Below are 27,971 nucleotides of genomic sequence, written 5' to 3'. Positions count from 1 at the left end.
GTTTCACCCCCATAGGCGACCACAGCCTGGCTGAGCTCTTACATGGCCGACAGCCCCGCATGCTACTTCATCTTCTGCAGCCTTCCACCTCAAGGCCGCGGGTGCCTTCGCTTGGCTGGTTCACCGACGACGACCTTGTCTGGGTATGGGGATATGGCAGGCGGCCAAAATGGAGTCCTGGCCTCATCTTACGACACCGTGGCTGACGCCTGTATGAAATCCAGACGGACACGGGTGTTGCAGTGCGTCATTCGGACCAGCTTCAGCCTCGTGTGCCGGCAACGCCTGTTCCGGATGCCGCTACACCACCTTCGGCTCTACCTGACACTCAGGATACTGGAATCCCTCATTACTCACAACGCAGTCCTCTCACCATCATATCGGTGACAGCACAAGAACAGACGCAAAAAACAGGTAGAAGCAGTTAAATCAAGAAAGCAGGTTACCAAGGCTGGCTAACCATGAGGATAAAAAGGAAAAGCCAGCCACAAAGGACATATGCTAAAACTTGGAGCAAATGATAAAACTCACCCTCAAGAATAAAACATAAAACTAAAGCTGCTGTTGAGGTATTATCACCGAACACCGAAGATAGGGCGGTGGGAAGGTTAAAAGTCCACTGCACAGAGTGGCTAATAATGGGCAGTCCAGCAAGAGATGGACGACTGTCATTCTTGAGCCACAGCGACACCAAGGTGGATCCTCCCAACGGAGGAGGTAACCATGCGTCAGCCACGTATGGCCAATGCAGAGCCAACGGAAAACCACAGAGTCCCTGTGAGAGGCACATAGAGAGGTCTTCAACACATTTGTAGTTTCCTTAATGGCACACAGCTTCTTGTGTGTACTTAGGTTACGCCATTCCATCTCCCAAAGTCACAAAACCTTGCGGTGTACTCAACACAGGTCAGTGTACTCAACACAGGTCAGTTTCAGAGAAGCCGATTTCCATAAGCGATTTCCTCATAGCCTGTTTGGCCAGCCTGTCGGCAAGTTCATTGCCTGGGATTCCGACGTGACCTGGGATCCAGACAAACACCATTGAACGACTGGACCGTTCCAGGGCATAGATGAACTCCTGGATGGTCGCTACCAAAGGATGACGAGGGTAGCACTGGCCACCAGCTCAGCAATGAAAACACTGCAGCCATCCGGCAAGGAGTGCTCTTTTTTTTTTTTTTTTCTTTGGTGGGGTTTAAGGGCGCTCAACTACGGAGGTCATTAGCACCCAGTCACAAGTGTTAGATCACATGGAATCTAGTAAAATTCAAGGGGAGTGGGGACACCAGAAAGTCCGTACAAAGATACAGATAAAACAAGGAAAAAAGTTAGATGTCTTTGGACAAGCCAGTCAAAGTTATAAAACGCAGAACACAAGCAGCTGCTCGAGTGTCATCAGCTAAAATATCTGGTAAAGTAGATGGCAGGGACAGGACAACACGAGATTGACTAAAGCGGGGACACGACAATAAAACATGGCGCACTGTTAATGCTTGACCACAAGGGCACTGCGGGGCTGGGTCACCGGAGAGCAGGTAGCAGTGGCTAAACCGGCAATGCCCAATCCACAACCTGGTCAGAAGGACCTCTTCTCGCCAAGACGGTCGGGAGGAGTCGTCCAAGCAGTTGGGAGCGGTTTTACTGCCTGGAGCTTGTTTTCTTGGAGGGATGACCAAGCATCCCACCACAACGACACAAGCCTCTTACAAACAATCCCACGAACGTCAGATGACGGGACACAATGGGAGGCTGGCCGAGGCAGGAGGACTGCAGCCTTGGCTGCAGCATCAGCAGCCTCATTCCCAGGCACTCCTATATGTCCGGGAACCCACAGAAAGCTGACAAGAGAACCATTATCTGCGAAAGAATGGAGGGACTGCTGGATCCGTTGTACCAAGGGATGGACAGGATAGGGAGCTCCAAGGCTCTGAAGAGCACTGAGTGAATCAGAGCAGAGTACATACAATGAATGGCGGTGGCGGTGGGCATACTGAACGGCCTGATGGAGAGCAAAAAGCTCGGCCGTAAAGCTGGAACATTGGTCGAGGAGCCGGTATTTAAAGGTGACGGCCCCGACGACAAAGGCACAGCCGACACCATCGTCAGTTTTGGAGCCATCGGTGTAAATAAAGGTGTGACCGGCAAGTCGAGCACAAAGTTCGACAAACTGTGAGCAATACACTGCAGCCGGAGTACCCTCCTTCGGGAGTGAGCTGAGGTCGAGATAAATATGAACCGGAGTCTGGAGCCAAGGTGGTGTCGGGCTCTCACCCTCTCTGAAGGTGGTAGGGAGGGCAAAATCCAATTGTCGAAGCAGGCGACGGAAGCGGACTCCAGGGGGCAGCAGGGCAGACACATACAACCCGTACTGACGGTCGAGAGAATCAGCAAAGAAGGACTGATAAGAGGGGTGGTCGGGCATTGACAACAGCCGGCAGGCATACCGACACAGCAGTACGTCGCGTCGGTAGGTCAATGGTAATTCGGCAGCTTCAGCATAAAGACTCTCGACAGGACTAGTGTAGAAGGCTCCGGTCGCAAGACGTAACCCCCGATGGTGGATGGAGTTGAGACGGCGTAAGAGGGATGGCCGAGCAGACGAGTACACGAAGCTCCCATAATCCAGCTTCGACTGGACTGTGGACCGATACAAGCGAAGCAGGACAGTGCGATCCGCTCCCCAAGATGAACCACTAAGAACTCGGAGGACATTAAGGTAACGTGTACAACGGGCCGCCAAATAAGAGACGTGCGGAGACCAACAAACTTTCCTGTCCAATGTGAGCCCTAGAAACCTAGTTGTTTCCACGAAAGGGAGAACAACGGGACCGAGATGTAAGGATGGTGGAAGGAACGCTTTATATCGCCAAAAGTTGATACAAACCGTCTTCTCTTCAGAGAACCGGAAGCCATTTGCCACGCTCCATGAGTAGAGTCTGTCTAGACAACGCTGAAGGCAGCGCTCCAAGAGGCATGTTCTCTGGGCACTGCAGTAGATCGCGAAGTCATCGACAAAGAGAGAGCCTGAGACATTAGGTGGAATGCAATCCATAATTGGATTGATTGCGATGGCAAAAAGGGCTACGCTCAAGACGGAGCCCTGAGGCACTCCATTCTCCTGGAGGAAGACATCGGACAATACGGAACCCACACGTACCCTAAACTTTCGATCCGTTAAAAAGGAATCGATAAAAAGGGGCAGGCGACCGCGTAGGCCCCACCTGTGCATAGTGCGGAGGATACCTCCTCTCCAACAGGTATCATAAGCCTTCTCCAAATCGAAGAACACAGCTACCGTTTGGCGCCTTCGCAAAAAGTTGTTCATGATGAATGTCGACAAGGTCACAAGGTGGTCAACAGCGGAGCGGCGGCAACGAAAGCCGCATTGCACATTGATAAGTAGCCGTCGAGATTCGAGAATCCAGATTAACCGAGCATTAACCATCCGCTCCATCACCTTACAGACGCAGCTTGTGAGAGAAATGGGGCGATAACTAGAAGGAAGGTGTCTATCCTTCCCGGGTTTGGGTATAGGAACCACGATGGCGTCACGCCAACACATGGGGACCTGACCTTTGGTCCAGACGCGATTGTAGGTACGAAGAAGGAAGCTTTTGCCCGCCGGAGAAAGGTGTGCCAGCATCTGAACGTGAATGGCATCTGGCCCCGGAGCAGAGGACCGGGACAGTGCAAGCGCACGTTCGAGTTCCCGCATAGTAAAGGGGGCATTATAAGTTTCCAGATTCAGCGAGTGGAAGGAAGGTCGCCGAGCCTCTTCTGCCTCTTTCCTGGGAAGGAAGGCAGGGTGGTAATGGGCGGAGCTTGAAACCGCCGCGAAAAACCGGCCGAAGGCGTTGGAGACAGCCACAGGATCAACAAGGACCTCATTACCTGAGGTCAGGCCAGGTACCGAGGCATGGGCCTTAAAGCCCGACAGCCGGCACAGGCCACCCCATACTACAGAAGAGGGAGTAAAACTGTTAAAGGAGCTGGTGAAAGAGGCCCAACAAGCTTTTTTGCTGTCTTTGATGACTCTACGGCATTGCGCTCGGAGTCGTTTGTATCCAATACAATTCGCCAACGTAGGATGGCAGCGAAAGGTCCGTAAAGCACGTCGTCGAGCACGGATAGCATCTCTACAAGCCTCATTCCACCAGGGGACGGAAACGCGACGTGAAGAAGAGGTAGTACGAGGAATGGAACGTACGGCAGCATTGATGATAACAGCCGTGAGGTATTCGACCTGACTGTCACAACTGAGAAAATCGTGGTCCAGAAAGGTCGCCAGGGAGGAGTAAAGTCCCCAGTCAGCTTTCGGTATGTTCCAGCTCGAAGGACTTGGGGATGGGGTGTGGTGCAGGAGACGAACGACACAGGGGAAGTGGTCGCTCGAATAGGTGTCAGAAAGGACATACCACTCGAACCGACGGGCAAGAGTGGTAGAACAGATCGAGAGGTCCAAGTGGGAGTAGGTATGAGTAGAGTCCGAGAGGAAAGTCGGGGCGCCAGTATTGAGGCAGACAAGATTGAGATGGTTGAAGACATCCGCCAAGAGGGAGCCTCTTTGACAGGATGTAGGAGAGCCCCAAAGGGGATGATGGGCATTGAAGTCGCCAAACAATAAAAACGGCGGAGGAAGCTGAACAATCAGGTGCATCATGTCAGCCCGACTAACTGCGGGTGACGATGGAGTGTAGATGGTACAAACTGAAAAAATTAAAAGCAGAAAGAGTAATAGGGACAGCTATTGCTTGGAGTGGGGTGGTCAATGGGATGGGATGGTGATAGACATCGTCCCGAATGAGCAACATGACCCCACCATGAGCTGGGATACCGTCCACAGGGGTGAGGTCATACCACTCCGAGGTATAGTGGGTAAAGGCAATACGGTCAATTGGGCACAACTTGGTTTCCTGGAGATCAAGGACAAGCGGACAGTGCAGGCGGAGGAGCAGTTGTAATTCCTCCCGATTAGATCGAATACCTCATATGTTCCAATGTAACAAGGCCATCGCTAGTAAAAAAAAAAAAAAATATGGGGAACGAGACGGGGGAAGAGCTGGTCACCTCGACGACCGCGGAGGGCCAGGTTTCGAGGGAACAACGCTACAACCGGTGGGAGGCGGATCCTGTTCCATCGAGTCATCGCCAGCTGCGGCCGCTGTCCCGGGTTGCGTAGGAGGGGCAGCACCATTTGCCGACGAGAGGCCAGCTGAGCGCCTGGCAGCAGAGCGTCCCGGTGAAACCGAGGACGGCCGGGAGAAGCGACTCACGGATGGAGCGTCTGACGAAACGCGCCGGGGTGGAGAGGGGGATAGAGACTTCTTCTTGGAGGCCTTCTTGGAAGTCCGAGGAGGCACAGGGATGGTGGGCTGGACCCGAAGAAGGTTCTCACGCGCGGGGTCCGTTTTGGAACGCCGGACCTCGGAAGCCGGGGTCCGGAACGTTTCGCCGATGGACGCCTGACAAGAGGATCGCTTCTCAAGCGGCGGCGGCGGCAGGGCGGGAGGGGGGGGGGGGGCGGGAGGGGGGGGGAGGAGGAGGAAGGGTGGCCCCTGGGGCAGAGGGAGCGGGGGCCGCGGGGGAGGAGGATTTGGAAGGGAGGGATTTGGGAGGCGGAGGCATAGACCCCGGTTGGGGGGAGGAGGTGGAGGGGGGACAGGATAGGGGTGAGGATACTGTGGAAGGAGTGGACACGACTGAGGCAAACGAAGTGGTCAACGTCACGGGATGGAGGCGGTCATACTTCTTCCTGGCCTCAGAATAAGAGAGACGATCCAAAGTTTTGAGTTCTTGAATCTTCTTCTCCTTCTGATACGCGGGGCAGACTAAGGATCTAGGCGAGTGGATGCCAGGACAATTAACGCACCGAGGTGGTGGGGTGCATGTATGTTCCTCACGAAGAGGACGTCCACAATCGCCACAAAGGGGCTCAGCCTCACACCGTGACGACATGTGCCCAAAGCGCAAACACCGAAAACAGCGCATAGGAGGCGGGACGTAAGGTCGCACGTCGCACCGGTGGCATATCACCTTTACCTTCTCTGGGAGAACATCGCCCTTGAAGGCGAGGATAAAGGCCCCGCTGTCGATGCGACGGTCTTTGGGGCTGCGCTGGACCCGCCGGACGAAATGCACGCCTCGGCGCTCCAGGTTGGCCCTGAGCTCCTCATCAGATTGCAGCAGGAGGTCCCGATGAAAAATAACCCCCTGCATCCTATTCAGTGCCAGATGCGAGACAATGGATACTGGGATGTCCCCTAGGCGGTCGCACGCCTGGAGCGCTGCCGACTGTGTGGCGGAGGTGGTCTTTATAAGAACGGATCCCGAACGCATTTTGCTGAGAGCCTCGATTTCCCCGAAGATGTCCTCGATGTGCTGAACAAAGAACATGGGCTTGGAGGTGGCGAACGTCGCCCCATCGGTTCGAGAACAGACCAAATAGCGGGGGAAGTACTTCGCCCCAAGCTGGCGGGCCTGTCCTTCCTCCCAGGGAGTGGCCAAGGGGGAAAGGGCAGGAGAACCAGAACCAGAGACAGTACTTTTCTTTTTGAACGACTCGGCCGCAGAGTGACCTGATACATGTTGACGTTTCATCTGCGAAACGTCCGCCCCGATACCACCCACTCCGACCAGGGGCTCTCCCCACAGGCGCCACCCAGCCTCAGCAAGGGCCACCTGGCAGGATGACTGTTGCCGGGAGTCCTGATGCCCCAAGGAGACTGGCATCTACTCCTTGGCCGACGTGGGGAGGGTGCAGCTCAGGTATCGGCAGTACGATCCCTGCGTTGTCAGGGGGCTACAACCTAGAGGGTACATGACGACCCCACCACAACGGGCTGGCTACCCTGCTGGATCTCGGGTGCCATGGGAAGTCCATCATGATCGTAGGTGCAGATGGGGACGCACTATGGGCGTAACTTTTACAACCCATCAGACGTTTAGGCCCAATTTGAGGAATAGTGGGTATGGTTACAACGCCGTTACAATGCTGAGTGCCAAGGTCTTAGTGCACGGAGGACCAGTGATACACCACGTAAGGTGTCCTTCCCCAAAAGGCTCGTACTTCTGTAGAATTTTGAAAAATGGAGGTCAAACCCCAAGGGGGACCATTACATTGAAGACCGAAACAGTTGAAACTCCTTTTAGTCGCCTCTTACGACAGGCAGGAATACCTCAGGCCTATTCTTACCCCGGACCCGCAGGGGGGGGAGGAGTGCTGATCTATATGTCCTCTATGAACATAGGCAAAGTCAACATGATCATCAGCCATCAAGCCATTGATGTAAACCTCTTCATGGCCCCGGTACATGTCGAGAATCGAAAGGAAGTGACAGCGGAAAGTCGCAGGGTTAACCAAGTCCTTACGGCCATGTGAAAGGTCCAGGCAAAGCCGCGACCTAGGTGTACACCATGGAGGTGTTCATGAATGAACCTCAAGTATAATTGGTAAAGGCAAGGACTCCAGTTCGGAGAGAAGGCATTGCACACTGCAATTGTAAGCCCTGACCTGGGCCGCCAATGCGGGAGATGAACTATTGTGGGTGGGAAAAGGAGACGGTAATTCAGATGCACAGAAGAACTACGGACTTGTGCAATGTAACTGGCGAGCAGTTGTGCACACCTAACCTTCAATGGAGAGACTCCAGCGTTCACCAGGACGCTGGTCACCGGACTCGTCCTAAAAGATCCTGTCTAGGCGAACATCACAGTAGTGCACTGGGTCGAGTAAACACAACATTGAGGGCAACGCCGAACCATAAACCGGACTCCAACAGTCAAGGCAAGATTGAACAAGGGCTCTGTAAAGCTGCAGCAGTGTAGAGCAATCTGCACCCCAGTTGGTGCTGCTCAGGCAGGGGAGGGCAACGAGGTGCTGCCAGCACTTCCACTTAAGCTGATGGAGGTGAGGAAGCTAAGCCAATCGGGTGTTGAAAACAAGCCCTAAGAATCGATATGTCTCCACTACGGTGAGTGGATCGTCATTAAAGTAAAGTTCTGGTTCCGGACGAACGGTACGATGCTGACAGAAGTGCATAACACACGACTTTGCAGCTGAAAACTGGAAAATGTGAGCTAGAGCCCATGACTGCGCCTTGTGGATGGCTCCCCATAGGTGTCACTTAGCAGCACCATACTGGTAGAGCAGTACAAAATGCAGAAGTCGTCTGCATAAGGAGAAGGTGAGACAGACGGCCCTACAGCTGCTGCTAGACCAATAATGGCCACTAAAAATAAAGATACACTCAATACGGAGCCCTGTGGGACCCCATTCTCCTGGATATGGGGGGAACTATGGGAAAGCACCAACTTGGACATGGAAAGCGCGAAGCGACAGGCAATTTTGGATAAAAATTGGGAGCTGGCCTCGGAGAGCCCACTCGTACAATGTGACAAGCATATGATGTCGCCAGGTGATGTTATACACTTTTCGTAAATCAAAAAAGACGGCAAGCAAGTGTTGGCATCTGGAAAAGGCTGTTCAGATGGCAGACTTGAGGGACACAAGATTATCGCTGGTAGAGCAACCCTAGTGGAAGCCATCCTGATATGGAGCAAGGAGGCCACGTGACTCCAGGACCCAAACCAACCACCGACACATAATACATTACAGCAGCTTACAAAGAACATTGGTGAGGCTGATGGGCTGATAGCTGTCCACATCAAGCGGGTTTTTGCCGGGTCTGAGCACCAGAACTATGGTGCTCTCCAGCCACTGTGATGGAAAAGCACCATCGCACCAGATCCGGTTGAAGATGAGATGTCACTTGTAGTCAGATGAGAGATGTTTAATCATCTGACTGTGGATCCGATCTGGCCCAGGAGCTGTGTCGGGGCAATGTGCAAGGGCACTGATGCGCTTCCACTCTGTAAATGGGGTGTTATAGGGTGCAATGTGGCATGTAGCAAACGAGAGAACTGTCCTTTCCAAACCACCATTTGAGGGTGCGAAAGGCTGGGGGGTAGTTCTCCAACACAGAGGCTCGAGCATAGCACTCAGCAAAATGATCAGCAATCGCATTTGCAGAGGTAGATAACACGCAATTGTTGTTAATGCAAGGGGCCCTTGTTGGGGTCTGGCACCCAAAAAGACATCTACATCGATGTTACCATGTGGTGCGGGGAGGGGGAGGGGAGTCAACAGTGACATCAGAGGTGAAAGTTCCCCAGTCTGCCTTGTTTAAAGCCCATCTGGGCAGGTGTCCGTGGGCCTAACACTGGGGCAGTGACAGGAAGTTGGAGAAGTGGTCACTACCACACAGGTCATCATGTGCTCTCCAGTGGATGGATGGGAGAAGTCCTGGGCTGCACATGGATAAATCAATGGCCAAGTAACTGCCACAAGCCACACTGAAATGTGTGGCGGCACCAGTATTTAAGAGGCAGAGGCCGAACTGAGGCAGTAAAGTTTCGACATCTCTGCCTCGGCCAGTAAGTATGGTGCCACCCCACAAGGGGTTATGAGTGTTTAAATCTCCCAAAAGTAGGAAAGGTTTAGGGAGTTGATCAATCAGTGCAGCTAATACATTCAGGTATACTGCACCATCTGGAGGGAGATATGCACTGCAGACAGTTATTTCCTGCGTCATCCTTATTCTGACAGCCACAGCTTCAAGAGTGGTTTGAAGTGGCACAGTTTCACTACAGACTGAGTTTAGGACATAAACGCAAACTGCACCTGACACTTGATTAAAGTCGCTATGGTTCCTGTAATATCCCTTATAGCCACAGAGTCATGCCAGATGTGGAAAGGCTTCTTCCGGATGCCGTGAAGGGTACAGGGTGCACCCATCTGCAGATGGTCGCTCATATCGGCACCAATGATGTGTGTCGCTATGGATCGGAGGAAATCCTCTCTGGCTTCCGGCGGCTATCTGATTTGGTGAATACTGCCAGTCTCGCTAGCGGGATGAAAGCAGAGCTCATCATCTGCAGCATCGTCCACAGGACTGACTGCGGACCTTTGGTACAGAGCCGAGTGGAGGGTCTGAATCAGAGGCCGAGACGGTTCTGTGACCGTGTGGGCTGCAGATTCCCCGACTTGCGCTATAGGGTGGTGGGGTTTCGGGTTCCGCTGGATAGATCAGGAGTCCACTACACACAGCAGGCGGCTACATGGAAAGCAACTGAAATCACTCAACAGAGGGAAGTCCACTGGACCTGACGGGATACCAATTCGATTCTACACACAGTACGCGAAAGAACTTGCCCCCCTTCTAACAGCCGTGTACCGAAGTCTCTAGAGAAACGGAAGGTTCCAAATGATTGGAAAAGAGCACAGGTAGTCCCAGTCTTCAAGAAGGGTCGTCAAGCAGATGCGCAAAACTATAGACCTATATCTCCGACGTCGATCTGTTGTAGAATTTTAGAACATGTTTTTTGCTCGAGTATCATGTCGTTTATGGAAACCCAGAATCTACTATGTAGGAATCAACATGGATTCCGGAAACAGCGATTGTGTGAGACCTAACTCGCTTTATTTGTTCATGAGACCCAGAAAATATTAGATACAGGCTCCCAGGCAGATGCCATTTTCCTTGACTTCTGGAAGGCGTTCGATACAATTCCGCACTGTCGCCTGATAAAGTAAGAGACTACGGAATATCAGACAAGCTGTGTGGCTGGATTGAAGAGTTTTTAGCAAACAGAACACAGCATGTTGTTCTCAATGGAGAGACGTCTACAGACGTTAAAGTAACCTCTGGCGTGCCACAGGGGAGTGTTATGGGACCATTGCTTTTCACAATATATATAAATGACCTAGTAGATAGTGTCAGAAGTTCCATGCGGCTTTTTGTGGATGATGCTGTAGTATACAGAGAAGTTGCAGCATTAGAAAATTGTTGCGAAATGCAGGAAGATCTGCAGCGGATAGGCACTTGGTGCAGGGAGTGGCAACTGACCCTTAATATAGACAAATGTAATGTATTGCAAATACATATAAAGAAGGATACTTTATTGTATTATTATATGATAGCGGAACAAACACTAGTAGCAGTTACTTCTGTAAAATATCTGGGAACGTGCATGCGGAATGATTTGAAGTGGAATGATCATACGAAATTAATTGTTGGTAAGGTGGGTACAAGGTTGAGATTCATTGGGAGTGTCCTTAGAAAATGTAGTCATCAACAAAGGAGGTGGCTTACAAAACACTCGTTCGACCTATACTTGAGTATTGCTCATCAGTGCGGAATCCATACCAGGTCGGGTTGATGGAGGAGATAGAGAAGATCCAAAGAAGAGTGGCGCGTTTCGTCACAGGGTTATTTGGTAAGCGTGATAGCATTACGGAGATGTTTAACAAACTCAAGTGGCAGACTCTGCAAGAGAGGCGCTCTGCATTGTGGTGTAGCTTGCTGTCCAGGTTTCGAGAAGGTGCGTTTCTGGATGAGGTATCAAGTATATTGCTCCCCCCTACTTATACCTCCCGAGGAGATCACAAATGTAAAATTAGAGAGATTCGAGTGCGCACGGAGGCTTTCCGGCAGTCGTTCTTCCCGCGAACCATACGTGACTGGAACAGGAAAGAGAGGTAATGACAGTGGCACGTAAAGTGCCCTCCGCCACACACCGTTGGGTGGCTTGCAGAGTATAAATGTAGATGTAGATGTAGGGCAGGAGCCCACATTGCTGGCAAGCAGGTTTCCTGGAGGGCAATGCAGAAAGCAGGTGTAAAGCTTAACAGTTTCCGTAGCTCAACTAGGCAGCAGAAAATACCACCACAATTCCCCTGGGGCATGATATCATGAGACAGGTAAGGCATGAAACATTCAATGAGGCAGTTTATGCCTCAGGGTCACCTGGTGCCACTGTCTTATTGCTTGAGCAGTCTATATCCATTGGGTCTGAGGGTCCGGCGAGATCTAGGTCCTCAGCAGATGCCAGAATCTCCACCTTATCCCCAGACGCAGAGCTTGTAGGTAGCGGTGGTTTGGTGTGACCACAATTTCCTTGGTCTTGTTTTGGGACTTTCCTGGTTGCTCCTTGGGTTTCTCTGGCGGGGAGGGCTTCACTGATTCAGTCTCCGGGACTGAGGATGAGCATGAAGCCCTACAACCAGCTGCTTTTGGGCACTTCAGTCATTGGCAGGCGTCATCTTTCACACTAGCAGAAACCCGGGAAGGGAATAACCCAAGGGGCCCCTTCCTGGTGAGAGGAGCTGAAGAATACTTACGCTTCTCTAGCTGAAAAGTGGAGATTGGTGTCCCCAATGGTTGGGGGGTAGTGATCCCCAAGTAGAGGGTGCAAAAGCAACAAAGGGGGAAGTGCTCCCCACCATCAGGGGGCAGGTGTAGCCTTCTGGCTCTGAGAGCCAACTGTAATTCACAGAAATGATGGGGCTACAACTATTCTTGTAGCAGCGGCATATAAGGAGGTCATAGCCACAGGATGTAGGCACTCGTATTTTCTCTTAGCCTTGGTGTAGGTCAGTCAGTCCAGTGCCTTGTATTCCATGATGTTCCTCACTTCCTGTAAAATCCTGCAGTCTGGCGAGCAAGGTGAACGATGCTCTTCACATCTGACACAGGTGGGAGGCGGGGCACATGGAGTATTGGGATGTGATGGATGTCTGCAATTTCGACATGTGACGCTGAATATACAGCGGGAAGACATATGGCCATACTTAGAGCATTTAAAGCACCTCATTGGGGGAGGGATATATGGTTTGACATCACAGCGGTAGACCATGACCTTGACCTTATCAGTTAAGGTGTCGCCTTCAAAGGCCAAGATGAAGGCACCACTGGCAACCAGATTATCCCTCAGACCCCGATGGACACACCACAGAAAATAAACACCTCTCCACTCTAAATTGGTGTGCAGCTCATCGTCAGACTGCAAAAGAAGATCCCTGTGGAATAAGATACCCTGGACCATATTGAAGCTCTTATGTGGCGTGATGAGAACATATCATCCCCCAACTTGTTACAAGCGAGTAAAGCCCATGAGTGGGTAGAGAATGCTGTTTTTATCAAGACTGACCCGAAGCGCATTTTGGACAAGCCCTCCACCTTCCCAAACTTGTCCTCTAAATGCTCTACAAAAGACTGTGGCTTCATTGAAACAAAGGAGTCCCCTTAAGTTCTCGTACGTACGAAATACCGGAGTGAATAAGGTTCACTGCCATCCTTAGCCTAGCATTCCTCCCATGGTGTGGCAATGGAGGGGGAAGATTTAGGGTCATACTTTCTTGCATTTCACTGTGACTTGGAACACTTAGAGACTGCTGGTGTCGGGGTGGGCGAGGGCAGTCGGGGTGGGCGGGGGGCATGGAGCAGTTGGGGGAGCAGGAGAGAGTGGGAGGGGTGGGAGGAACAGGGGGTGGAAGATGAGGGGGTCGGGCAGGGAGAAGGCAGGAGGGTGTAGGAGTAGGGGCAGTGTGAGGGGGTTTGTGGAGAGAGGGGAGGGGAGGGGGAGGGTGGTGGGCGAGACCAAGGAAGAGCGTGTGGGCCAAGGGGGTAGGGTGAAGGGGAGGGCATAAGGTGTGTGGGGGGGGGGGGGGGGGGGGGGAGGAAGAGGGTGGAGGGCAGGAAGAGGGAGAGGGAGTGGAGGAGGGCGAGGAATGGGTAGTGAGGGGGGAGTAAAAGTTACAGATGGAGCCCAAGGCTTGACTGCAGTAAGTAGTTGCAAGTAAACATAGGTTTCAGTACTTATGCAGAGATGAAGAGACTGGCACAGAATATAGCATAGCTTTTACAATGAACTAAGGGAAACTTACTACTCAAAGGAAGTAAGTCAACACCATCAGTTTGTCATGTTTAATACTACAGTTTCATGTGTAGTGAGTAACAGTACTCTCATTCAATAGAATGGCAGTCCATGCCCAAGCAGTGTATGAATTCCTTATTCAAAATTGACTTTATAGTTTAAAAAGTAGATGTACATCAACTCAATTATCCTCATAAATCCCCAGTTTATGTCCCATAGACTTTTCATTTTGGTGTCTTACTGTAAAGTCTTTACATGTAAATCAAATATCTATTGTCTTGAAACGGAGCGGGCTACAGTCTTGCCGCAGTGGATACACCGGTTCCTGTCAGATCACCGAAGTTAAGCGCTATGGCCAGCACTTGGATCTGTGACCATCCAAGCCGCCATGTGCTGTTGCCATTTTCCAGGGTGCACTCAGCCTCGTGATGCCAATTGAGGAGCTACTCGACCAAATAGTTGTGGCTCTGGTCACAGAAAACCATCGTAACGACTGGGAGAGCAGTGTGCTGACCACATGCCCCTCCTATCCGTATCCTCAGCTGAGGATGACATTGCAGTTTGATGGTCCCAATAGGCCACTTGTGACCTGAAGACAAAATGCTTGAAATAGAGCATGTGACTAAGATGTAAGGAAACAGACAAAAAGTCTTGTAAGCTGAATTGTACCTCAGTTAATCTCAAATAGCCAGGAGTCACTACTTAAGACCAGCAATTTAAATTCTTCCACAACTGAGTAGAAATATCAATTTGTAGCTCTACATCTGCCTCAGTTGTCTCTGTAATATGCCTTGGCCATATAATGACAGCATGTAACAGCAAAGTTAAAAAGCTGACCACAGTATATTACCAGACAAAACTCAATTAACTGATGAGGCTGGCTGTTTTATGTTAACTTCTAATAGTTTTTAAGGTATATTTTGACTTGTTCCACTGAAGGTGGTTCTTTTTGATCGGATCTACAGAACATAAGTGATAGATGGACAGATTAAAAACTGCCAGTGGACAAAATCTCCAACACAAAAAAATATCCTGGTAGAGCAATTGGAGAAGAAAGAAGTGAACATTAATGTAAACATTTATAAACAAAACAGAAGAAAAGCATAACATCACAATTGAAGGGAAGCCATTAAAAACATATTTGTAAATTTTATGACAATAGTACGAGAAGGATACACTGCCGCTCAACATACAGTGGAGATGCTGATTGTGAGTCATAGAGAGGCACAACAAAGAGACTGTTTAACAAGTTCTTTTGAATTAAACACCACACACACACACACACACACACACACACACACACACACACATTTGTGCAAACACAACTCACACAACCAAGGCCTTGGCCGGCAAAAACTGGTCACGTTTGTGTAAACTGCATTTCCAGGAATATATATATGTGTGTGTGTGTGTGTGTGTGTGTGTGTGTGTGTGTGTGTGTGTGTGTGTGTGTGTGTGTGTTTTGCATTATTCCGAAGAAGGTCCTTTGAGCAAAATCTTACATGTTTAGCAGTCTTTTGTTGTGCAACTCTGCAATTATCATGTCCACTAAATGGTGAGTAGCCTCTACCTTTTTCATAATATTCTCATTATTCCGTCCTGGATTTTCCATTATTTGTAAATTTAAGTACTTTGGCTCTATCGTCAATACAGATGAGAAGGAAGAAGAAATTTAAAAAACAGGCTGCCTGTTTAATGCAGTCAGACAGAATTTCCTCAACAAGACAAAGATATTGAATGGGTAACTTGCTATAAACCTCTGCAGAAGACTATCCAAGAGCAACAGCTGAAATGGTCTTCGCACGTCCTCCGAATATTGAAATATCAACCACTAAGGCCAATGAACGAATTAAGGGTAGAAAGTAAGGATGGAAAAGAAATAAATGGGGAAAGGGAATAGAAAAAGGACTTACAGAATGGGAAACTGATTGTAAGAGAGGCACAACAGCAGCTATTCTGTTAGCAGAATACTTGTCGAGTGCACATGAGCACTTTTTAGGCTAGATGGTAGTTTGAGCTACTCCAATGAACACTCGCCTGTCAATACACAGCAAGGGAAGTAAGACCATGTTCAGAGTAAAGACACTAACTGTCAAAATTTTATCAATAAACTGTCAAAGTAATCGTAAAAAGTTTCTGAATTTACTGCCCTCCAGGAAAGTTCTCACACTCAAATTATTCTTGAGGGCATGAGCTGACAAACTAGAAGTGGAGACCATCAATATATTTAGCGAATCATGGAACATGTATCAGAAAGACAGGCTAGAAGCCACAGCAAGGGGAGTGTTCATTGCAGCTGACAAAAATATTGTCTCAAATGAGGTCGAAGTTGAGTGTGACAGTGAAGTTATCTGGTCATGTATAGCAGGTCCAAGCAAAACCAAGTTATTTGCTAGATTTTTTACTGGCCACCCAATTCTGCTATGATGGTTTGAGAGTCATTCAAAGAAATTCTACAGTCAGTAGGGTGTAAATAACCAGAATTTGCGATACTAGTTGGAGGCAACTTTAACCTACCGAGTATAGATTGAGATATCTTTGGATTCATTGCTGGGTTTACAGACAGACAATCATGTGAAATACTTCTGACCACATTTTCTGAGAACTGTCTTGAGCAGCTAGCTCGGCAGCCTGCAGGCAATCGAAATATCTTAAGACTTTGTAGCTAAAAATAGGCTGGACCTTATCAACAGTGTCAGTATAGAAATGGGAACTAGCAATCATGATATCACTATAGCAACTATGGTTATGATAGTTAATAAATCAGTTAAGAATGCTAGGAGAGTGTTTCTGCTACAAACAGCAGATAAGCAGTTGTTAGCATCTCACATAGATAGTGAATTGCCATCATGTAGTTACAGCGAGATGGAAGTACAGGAATTATAGGCTAAGTTTACACAGATAGCAAAATGTGTTCTTGAGAGGGATTAAGGATGGGAAAGATCTACCACTGTTTAATAATGAGATTAAGAAAATGTTGAGGAAGCAGTCACTGTTCCACTCTCAGTGCAAAAGAGAATGCACAAATGACGTAAAGCAAAGTTTAGCAGAGATTCATGCATCTGTGAAAAGTACTATGCATGAAGCATGTAACAACTACCCCAGTCACACCTTAGCTAAAGGTCTGGCAGAGAACCCAAGAAAATTCTGGTCCTATGTAAAAGCACTCAGTGGGTCTAAAGCTTCTACACAGTTACCTGTTATCCAGCCTGGCGTGGCAGCTGAAGATAGCAAAATGATAGCTGAAGTTTGAATTTCATGTTCAAGAAATCATTCATGCAGGAGACTCTTACCAACATAGCATCATTTGACTATCAGACAGACTTCCGTATGGACAACACAGTAATAAGCAATCCTGGGGTAAAGAAACAACTGAAAGTGTTGAAAACAAATAAGTCACCAAGTCTGGTTGGAATTCTGATTTGGTTTTTCAAAGAGTACTTTACAGTATTGGCCCCTGACCAGCTTGCATTCATCATGAATCTCTTGCCCAGTACAAAGACATAATCGACTGGAAGAAAGTACAGGTGACTCGTATATAAGAAGCACAAAAGAACAGACCTGAAAAATTTCAGACCAATCTCCCTAACATTGGGTTGTTGCACAATCCTTTAACATATTCTTAGTTTGAATATAATATATTTTCTTGAGGCAGAGAAGTTTATGTCCACCAATCATCATCGTTTTAGAAAGCTTTGCTCATGCTAAACTCAATTTGCCCTTTTCTCACATTATATACTGCGAACTATGGATAAAGGGCAAGAGGCAGATTCTATATTTCTAGATTTCTGAAAAGTGTTTGACATGGCGCCCCATTGCAGGCTGTTGAAGATAGAAGCCTGTGGAGCAGGTTCACAGATATGTGAGGGCTTGGAGACTTCTTAAGTTATAGAACCCAATGTGTTATCCTCGATGTCGAGTGTTTCTAAGATAAGGGTATCATCAGGAGCGCCCAAGGGAAGTGTGATAGGACTGCTATTATTCTCTATATACGATTTGGAGGACAGAGTGAACATCAATCTGTGGTTGTTTGCTGCTGATGATATGGTTACGGTAAGGTGTCAGAGTTGACTGTAGAGGGATACAAGATGATTTAGACAAAATTTTTAGTTGGTGTGATGAATGACAGCTAGTTATAAATGTAGAACAATGTAGAAAAACAAACCTCTAATGATCAATTACAGCATTAGTAGTGTCCTGACTGATACAGTCAGGTTGTTTAAATATCTGGTCATAACATTGCAAACCAATATGAAATGGAAAAAGCATGTGACGCTTGTGGTAGGGAAGGTGCATGGTCGACTTTGATGGGGAGAATTTTAGGAAATTGTGATCTATCTGTAAAGTACACCACATATAGGAGGCTACTGCGGCTTATTCTTGAGTATAGCTCTAGTGTTTGGGATCCTTACCAGGTCAGATTAAAGGAAGCAACTCAGAGGAGGGCTGCTAGATTTGTTACTGGTAGGTTAAAACATCATGCAAGTGTTACGAACATGCTTCAGAAACTCAAATGGGAATCTCTGGAGGAAAGGCGACATTCTTTTCGAAGAACACTATAGAGAAAATTTGGAGAACCGGCATTTGAAGCTGAATGCAGAATGATTCTACCGCCTTTAACATACATTGTTGACAAGGACCATGAAGATAAGATATGAAAAATTAGGGCTCATACTGCAGCATACAGACAATCATTTTTCCCTCGCTCTATTTGCAAGTGGAACAGGAAATGAAATGACTAGTGGTCGTATGGGGTACCCTCCACCATGCGCCATACAGTGGGTAGCGGAATATCTATCCAGATGTGGATGTAGATGTAGAGTAACATCAACTGCAGATATAAGACGACGGAGGTCCCTCATACCCACTATGCTGTGAGGTGGATGAAAATAAATAAGAATGTGTACATTCCAAATCATTTCCTGAACAGGTTACTTTCTATTACACAAATTATAGGTCTAACAGTTAACCTTATCAGTTATCGTAAACCACAGCTGTAACTGAAAGAAAGATTTCCAATACTGTCACAACAGAGGCATTTCACGCTCACAAAATTGAAAACAGTTGCTTGGCATGAACCAAAGGCTATGCCAACATCATGAGCAACTCACTGATGGTGATAAAGCAATTTTCCAGACCCATTTTCTTTATGTCTTCCACATTATGGTCACTGAGTGAAGTGCTAGGGTATTCAGGATGGCTGTCCTCCTTCAACGACTTCTTGATCCACTTTGAGACATTTAAAACACTCGTAAACCCTCGTTTACTCATAGTAGTTCTACATTCCGAATGCGGTGCTGCACTTCATTCCATTTTACAGGCAAAATTTAGTGCAAATTTTTTAAGCCATCTTTTTCGAAAGTAGGAAGATGCCAGCACTTGAAAATGCATATAATCTTTTCGATGGACAAAACTAAATATTAAAAGCAGCTGAAACTGCAAACATTCATCAGTAACATGTACCGACAAGACAAAAAAATAAAACAGAAAATCTTATGTACTGAGCCTACAAAATTAAAAAATCCCATGGATGTCTGTCAGTGTTCTGGAGCCAAGTCAGCAAGTTTAAATCTTTGTGAAGATTATCCTTATATCTTGTATTGATTGCATAAATTGAGCTGTTGGTTTGAAAGAGATATTTTTAATTGAAATTTCATTAATGAATAAAGGTATTGAGAAGTGGTAGTTAATATTCCTAGTTTCTAACTGGCCTCTGCAGGGTGCTCTAACGTTCACACCTCAGATTATTCTTATTAAACATTTCTTGACCAGGAAAACTTTGGCTTGGTTTGGTGTGTTACCCCAAGAAACAATCCCATATGACATTACGGTATGAAAGTAACCGTAATATACCAGTTTTTCGTTTTTGTATCACTTGTTTTTGACAAAACACACATTGCAAAGAAGAGATTTGTTTACGTGCTTCTGCAGATCTGTGGAATACTTCTCCTAGTGTAATTTATTCTCAAGTTTTACTCCCTAAAACATTGTCAACTACTTCTATATCTTCATTGTCACATTTTAGACATACAGCCGTGGCAAACCTCTTAGTTTTTCAAAGTTTAGTGGCAGAGAATAGGCTAGGAACCACTGACTGATGTCCATCAAAATTTAATTAACCAATATTACTAAGACTATACTTAATTTGCTATTTATTGGAATGTCTATACCACCTACAAACAAACAAACCTGGTTCTTGTATTACACACATCAAAAAAAGTTTTGCAAGAGTTTTGGAACCTGTACAGAAAATTGGGATAGAGATCAACATAAACATCATTTCCACCCTTTTTACTCATGAAAACCACACATCACAAGTTGTACCACCATACAGCAAGACCTTCAGAGGTGGTGGTCCAGATTTCTGTAAACATCGGTACCTCTAATACCCAGTAGCACGTCTTCTTGCATTGATGCATGCCTGTATACGTTGTGGCATACCATCCACAGGTTCATCAAGGCTCTGTTCTTATACATTGTCCCACTCCTGAACAGCGATTTGGCATAGATCCCTTAGTGTTGGTGTGTCACGTTGTCCATGAACAACCCTTTTCAATCTATCCCAGGCATGTTCGATATGGTTAATGTCTGGAGAACATGATGGCCACTCAAGTCAAGCGATGCCGTTATCCTGAAGGAAATCATTCACAAGATGTGCATGATGGGGCACAAACTGTCATCCACGAAGACAAATGCCTCGCCAATATGGTGCACTATCGGTCGGAGGATGGCATTCATGTATCATACAGCCGTTACGTTGTCTTTTATGACCACCAGCAGTGTATGTTGGACTCGCATAATGCCACCCCAAAACAGCAGAGAACCTCCACCTTGTTGCACTCCTGGAGAGTGTGTCTAAGGCATGGCCGTCCAAATGCTGCACAGTGTGCAGACATGCGGAAGTGCTGCACATGTGTGCACGTGTGTGACATCTGTTATTAGACATGTGTACTAAATGAAAGGCGGTGGCTCCACTTCTCTGTTTATGTGGTACAAGCAAGAGCGCAACATACACAGTCTCGTTTACCCCTGGTAACCGAAATCTTAACAGAGAAGTACAGAGAAATGGGAAGTACTGTGAAAAAGCAAAGGACGGGAGATCTATGTTCTCAGTCGTTTAAAAATGACTAGGAACTGCAATTCTTTTTTGTAGCTGTTGGTGAAAACTCACAATGTTTGCTGTGCCGCCGAATAATAGGCGGCCAGTGTAAGTTTCCAATTGAAAGATACTACAACACATATCACAAAGACGAGTGTAGTGTACTCAACAGTGAAGAACAGCAAGCAAAATTAAATGTCCTTAAGAAAATGGATGAGACACATCAACTTGATTATCATTTCTCATGACCAATGATAAATGTGTTTGGATTTATTCCTTTCATAATTAAAAATTATTGTTTACTAACTGTGCATTATTGCCTCATTCTGCTCCGTGTGTGTGTGTGTGTGTGTGTGTGTGTGTGTGTGTGTGTGTGTGTGTGTGTGTGTGAAGGGCTACGCTCAGCTGAAGTCGATAAAACATAACATTCATCTAATTGTCGGTTATTGTGCAGATTTCAAACGTAACTGATGAAAGATATAGCAATAATGGTATTGAAATAACAGGTGATCATCGAGAGGTCTGCGATTATCATTCTGTTCAGATATCAGTGAGACAGAAATTATGTGGGTGTAACTGAGGGCACCAAGAATTAGTTATAGGAAACCTTGCATTAGTTTAATGGTATTTGGAATCATGAATAAGCTTCGTTGGAAGTCGCTAAGTGCTCTCTTTCTTAAATACTAGATTACAAACATTACATGTATTTACGTGCCATCAGTCAAGCTTCCTTAATAAAAACACATGGTTGTTGACTGTATTGCTTGTCTTACTGGGTTAAACTGTTAACATAAAAGTAGACATCTCAATGAATAGACTGTGACAGTATTTTAAATGTTTAATACGCGAAATACTTTCCCATGGTTGGCTTGCAAGCTGTGGAAAGAGCACTGGAATGTGGCGGTACGGAGTATCCCAGCAAGTGGATAAAGCGACATCTCTGCATAGAAACATGCACTACATGAACGCTGACGGCTGCGGCGTGCACACTGTGACCCGGAAGTTGCACATGTGCAGGAGCACCGCACACGCGCAGAATTTCTGGCCGGCCCTGGTCTAAGGCGTTCAGCCTGATGGGATTGTTTCCAAACAGGTCTCTGATGATTGTCTGGTTGAAGGCATATGCGACACTCATAGATGAAGATAACGTGATGCAAATCCTGAACAGTTCATTTGGCATGTTGTTGGACCCATCTGTACTGTGCTGCACGGTGTTGTGGTTGCAAAGATGGACCTTGCCATGGATGTTGGGAGTGAAGAAATGCATCGTGCAGCCTATTGCGCACAATTTGAGTCTTAAGAGAATGTCCTGTTGCTGCACGAAAAGCATTATTCAACATGGTGGCATTGCTGTCAGGGTTCTTCCAAGCCATAATCCGTAGGTAGCGGTCATCCACTGCAGTAGTAGCCCTTGGGCAGCCTGAGCGAGGCATGTCATCGACAGTTCCTGTCTCTCTATCTCCTCCATGTCTCAACAACATTGCTTTAGTTCACTTTGAGATGCCTGGACACTTCTCTTGTTGAGAGCCTTTCCTGGCACAAACAAACAATGCGGATGCAATTGATCCACGGTATTGACCGTCTAGGCATGGTTGAACTACAAACAATGTGAGCCATGTAGCTCCTTCCTGGTGGAATGACTGGCAGTGATTGGCTGTTGGACCCACTCCATCTAATATGCACTGCTCATGCATGGTTGTTTACATCTTTGGGCGGGTTTAGTGACATCTCTGAACAGTCAAAAGGACTGTGTCTGTGATACAATATCCATCGTCAACATCTGTCTTCAGGAGTTCTCGGAACCGGGGTGACGGAAAACTTTTTTTGAGGTGTGTATTAGAGATGAAAGGTCATTGGTATACATAAGAAAAGAAAAAGTAAAGACCCGCAGTTGGAATCTTGTGGGACACTACATGCAAATAGTTGCCAGTTGGATGATGCCCAATCACTTAATACATGTGTATTTCCTAATGACACCCCATTTCCTGACATAAATATAGAATTTCAACCGTTTTGCAGCACTTCCTGTTGCGCTGTAATAATCTAATTTACTCAAATGAATATAATGATTTACACAGTGAAATATCTTTGACAGGTCACAAAATATACAACATACACTAGTAATCTGTAATTATCATTTAATGAAGTAAGTACATTCTCACTATATGTGCAGAAAGCCATTGAGAATTCTGAACTATGACTCTGACAATATATTATTTGCTGTGAATACTTTTGGAATAAAGAAGATCACCCATCAAAAAGCGGAAGTGTTTAGTCGTTGATAGGTACACACAAAAAGAAAGGAAACTCGCTAGCTTTCAGACTAATCCTAAAATTAAAATATTTTCTTTGTTTTTTGCATGTGCCTATCAACAACTCAACACTTCTGCATTTTGGTGAGTCGCCTCCTTTAATCAAAAGATATCTGCATTCTAACAGAAATTTTCTACAACATTTATTATTTGCTGTGAGATGGTTAATTTATGGTGAACACTGTGTATGTGGGTATGATGATGGTAACATTCGTATTACTTCAGTTATATGTAATGACTGGACTGAGATATTCCACATCAGCTTCTACTGAGCATGACAATCCCATCTCTTCTGTAACAATTATGAAACACTTGTTTAAATGTTTTGGAACACTGCACACATATGTTAGCAATGTCTCATTTGTTCTTAATGCTACCTGCCCCTCTCCATGTATGGTTCTAACAGTCTTCTATTCCACCTCACTATATCCCATACTGTTCATTTTGCTATCTGACAAGATTATCCTTTTCTCTTAATGCATTTGGTTTGATATATGTACTACTCTCTCTATTACCTGGAATATGTCTTGTAATGAGATACAGCATCAACATTAGCACTGTTTCTGACTGACAAATACAGTTTGCCTTTTGTTTCACAATATACCTTTATTTCTTGGGTAATCTATGGCTTCTGTGAAGACTTTGGGAAAAGCATTCAAAAAAGATACGTACTTTATCAATAAAAGTGTTTTTTCCATTCATGCCATAAGCAATGTAGACATCACCCCAGTTCAGGTCTTTGGGTGTCCTAAAATAATTTTTGGCTTACTGGCTATACCCTTTAATTCGGATTTAATATATTTTATACCTTGTTCAATTTAACATTTAATAAAAGGAATTGTGAATGTCTGAGACGCCACTGACTACTGGTTTCGTAATATAATTTTGTTTATTAGATCTTTATGTAAATATATTATCAATTGCTGTTTGTAAGCAACTACCTACCCCAGTTAGGAAATTTATGGTAGGAATTAAGTTGAATGATAGTTTACTACCTATACTCAATTCTTACTGGAAGAATTGTTAAGAAAATCTACATTAGAATCACCAGTAACCACTATTTCCTTTTTTTTTCCACTAAACAGGCTGTAGATCTTCAAGATTTATGAACAGATTACAACATCAGCAGCTGCTCAGCATACAATTAGTATTATGAAGGATTTACTATGAAATTCTACTTCTGCCGCCCATGCTTCCATATTCTGCTCTACGCAAAATTTATGAATGTGTCCTTAAATTTATGACAATTCCTGAAGAATGTGGCAGTTCCTCCTTTCACCATTTCTGCTCTACAAAAGTGAGATGACAACCTGAATCCTGTAACACTTAACTGATCTACACCAGTCGTCTCACAATGATCAACTGGGCAGATGTCAACTGGGTTTGAAGACTAATTGTTCAATGCTGCTTACAAGGGAACCTCCCCCATCGCACACCCCTCAGATTTACCGTATTTACTCGAATCTAAGCCGCACTTTTTTCCGGTTTTTGTAATCCAAAAAACCGCCTGCGGCTTAGAATCGAGTGCAAAGCAAGTGGAAGTTCTGAAAAATGTTGGTAGGTGCCGCCACAACTGACTTCTGCCGACAAATATATGTAGTGCTACACAGGCATGCTTTGTAGGCGCAAAGATAAATACTGGCGCCAAAACCTCTGCGTCAGTAAATAAATTTAAAAAAAAGGTGGAAGACGAGCTTTATTTCTCCACCCCAAGTTTCGACCATTTTCGTACATAATCCAACGAAGTAAATACAAATTCTGCATAGTTCATCTTCGAATGTAGCAGAATTTCAATGTACTACGAAAATCTGACTAGCAAGACTGTTTGGGATGTTTGTCAATATGGCCAACTCTACGTTCTGAATTTTTTCCTACCTGTGAGAAGAGATGGTTGCTCATAGGAACCTGATGAAATTTTGCCATGTATTCTTTCGTGTTTGCTGCTATCTCATTTAAATCCTGTCTGCCTTATAAACTACGAAACTAGAGTGAGACAACAGCACATTTCCTGTTGACACTAGTATAACCCCACCTATTTACAGAATCAATAATAACCATGTCAATATGTAACCCTGCATCCCGCATAAGCAACCATTCAAACACAATAACAATCCTAACAAAAAGTTCAAATGAAGCCAGGCAGGGTGTTAAGAGCACATGCAAACATAATACTGGTACGTTTCAATGCTGATACAATGTTTGACACATCACATCTACATTGCACACAAGATTCTGTCAACACTATTAACCAACCCAACCACTACAACCATAGTGTCTTGCTTGGTGAAGTCTGCAAACTTATCCTAAATCCCCCATCATCTTCTCCAGACTGGCAATAGGTTCAAAAAAAATTGTGACCATGTACTTTGATTCTAAGTCATCCTGCAAAAGTTGGTCAACACCTCTAGCATTACAACTACCTTCCCATATAATTTGATCTTCACTGACTTTCCTACCTGGGTCCTACACCTAAGAGGTATCATCATTTCCTGATGTGAAGCTATTGTTCTATCCAAATGTTGTAAATTTTTAGCTGCACTAAAAAGTAACACGAAAGCAATTTTCATTTGTTTTGAATGTAGTTTACTAATTCTCACCCTACACTTCAGCAGTCAGTAGTCTCCGTCTTTGCAAGATATTATCCTCAACTTGACATTAACATCAAGGACTCGTCTTAGTGGTGAATGGAGCTTGCCTCCTCCCTTTCCTCACACAGAAAAGTCAGCAGATATTCCTGATCACTAATGATTAAGACTGTCTGACAACAGCGAGCCTTTACGTCAGAAACTCTGTATAATTAATAGATACTTTTTCATTAATCCATAGATAACTCCCATCGCATGGAAGTGGTCAAAACTTACACTTACTGTGCACCTTGTGTTTGACTACAAATAAGTAGTTCTTGTCTCACGTCTCTTAATTGAGACGATATGTGAACATAATTTATTACATTTTCCCTAGTTACTACAAGTATTTACAACTAGCTTTGCTTGTTTTAAATATTGTTGCTTGAAGTACGTAGAAGAAAGTACTTTCACATTTTTTTAAAGAAAGCTCTCTTAAAACAAAGGAAGTAAGTTACTTTCTGTACAGACTTCCTGTTAAGCGAAAAAATGAGTTCTTCAGAAAATCTTTATCACAAAGCAATAATATAGAACAGTGGGGCTCTGCTGAACAGGGTTTTTTAATCTCTTACCAACGTTTCTTTAGGCTTCTCCGCAAATGAGGACCGGAATTTTAAGGCTTCTGTGAGGAGCTGGGCTCTGTGCTCTGAGGAAAATCTCATTGAATCATTCTTCTTGTCTTTTTTCATAGTTATTGTAAATTCATTTGACAACTGTCCAGCAACCTTAACACTAGGAGATACATTGATAAAGTCGTTGTAGAGCCATCTATTTGTAACTTCCAGCGTTGAAGGGTTGTAAGTGGTTATTCCTGCTGATCCTATTGAAAACACTCTTTTATACCTGCAACAATAACCAAGATGCAACAGGCAACAAGTAGTTTTGTCGACTTATATTATTATAAACTTACAGCTAAAATACTTACTTCCCTTTCCATGAATGTTTTGTGACGAGAAAGCACGCCACATCTTCATTATCTTTCAAAGGAATCATCTTGTCACATTAAACACGATGCTCTTAAAAAATATATACGGTAAGGATGGATCATTACGCCCAGTGTAACTAGCGACGTTAAACGCCAATAATTAATCGTAACTGCATCGTAAAAGGCAGTTCCCAAACCACGTGAATAATTGTATTTTGTTTTCACAACACGTCAAATGTCAAACACAGTGACGTCTGGGGTACATTATACACTGATATCAATCGCAGTTTACTCATTGGCAGCATCTGTATGCTATCGATGATGAACTTGTTTGTTTAAGAGCATTTCGGTCAAATACCAATGTTCACTATTTCAGTACATAAACTGCCGTTCAAGTCATACCAAACCACCGCTATCGCCATCACGGAAGGGGTGTTTTGTTGGTGTCAGCTGTTTCCCTGTCGCAGTGGTGCCAAAATACTCAATATGTAGTGCGTAATATAACCTTATTGTTCTAGTTTGAAAACATGGGGAGAATGATACCACAGTTATCGCCAACTGATGAATAGGACCACCTCTTTTCCGCATCATTCATGTTTCTTTAACTTTTGTTAATGTTCGCTGCCTATGACGTGCATTGCATCGAAGTTCCTTGAAGTTATGGCGCTGTTGTAAACTGCTTGTTCGATTTTTCCAAAGCAACACGAAACAGTAACAGTTGCAGTGTTGCACGTAATGGTGTAGATCTTTATTCTTTAATAATGTGTTGCTATCACCATCATGAAGAGTCTTGCCGTCTTGTGACATCCATTAAGTAGTAGTTTTATGCCTGTAGGTTTCAGGAATGCATCTAGATCATGCACCTTTATTGTAATGACAATCAGGCTCCAGATTTGATAAAAATAACTTCACATTCAAAGAGCCGTAGCGTTCAGGAGTTTACCAACTTTGTGTACTCTGTGCTACATCTTGTACAAGGCCCATCCATTTGAGTAGTATTGAATTACAGACCCTACAAGTATTTTGCATGCTGTCCGTTTTGTAAATAAACTGCAGTAGCCCCGTATCTGACTAATGAATCTTAGCTTGTCATTTTACCTACAGTCAAGCCTGTGTGGCAGTTCCACGTTCTGCACATTGTTATTCACAAATATTTGTGCTACAAGAATGGACGTAGCTGTGGTTCATATTCACAAATATTTATGCAACGTGACTGGATCTAGTTGTGACTCACAAACCCTATAGTCGAAGAATACCACACTTTTATGTTTCCTGAAGTGCACATTTTGGCATTTCTT

At 45.4% G+C, this 27,971-nt stretch overlaps 1 protein-coding gene across 1 annotated transcript in view; it reads right to left on the bottom strand.

The window, feature by feature from the left end:
• The window catches only part of LOC124615362 (dnaJ homolog subfamily C member 13), a 361,181-nt gene extending 334,077 nt beyond the window's left edge, over positions 1–27,104 (bottom strand). The window contains exons 1-2 of the mRNA XM_047143178.1: positions 26,674–27,104; positions 26,321–26,591 (exon numbers count right to left, since the gene is read on the bottom strand). Coding sequence (XP_046999134.1) covers positions 26,321–26,591; positions 26,674–26,741 — 339 coding nt within the window. The 5' untranslated portion in view covers positions 26,742–27,104. The remainder of the gene's footprint in view (positions 1–26,320; positions 26,592–26,673) is intronic.
• Positions 27,105–27,971: the final 867 nt, after the last annotated feature.

The sequence above is a fragment of the Schistocerca americana genome, chromosome 5 (genome assembly GCF_021461395.2).
Source record: "Schistocerca americana isolate TAMUIC-IGC-003095 chromosome 5, iqSchAmer2.1, whole genome shotgun sequence".
Taxonomy (NCBI): Eukaryota; Metazoa; Arthropoda; class Insecta; order Orthoptera; family Acrididae; genus Schistocerca; species Schistocerca americana.
Note: the sequence above shows the minus strand (reverse complement) of the source record. Positions and strands in the feature narration are given on the sequence as shown.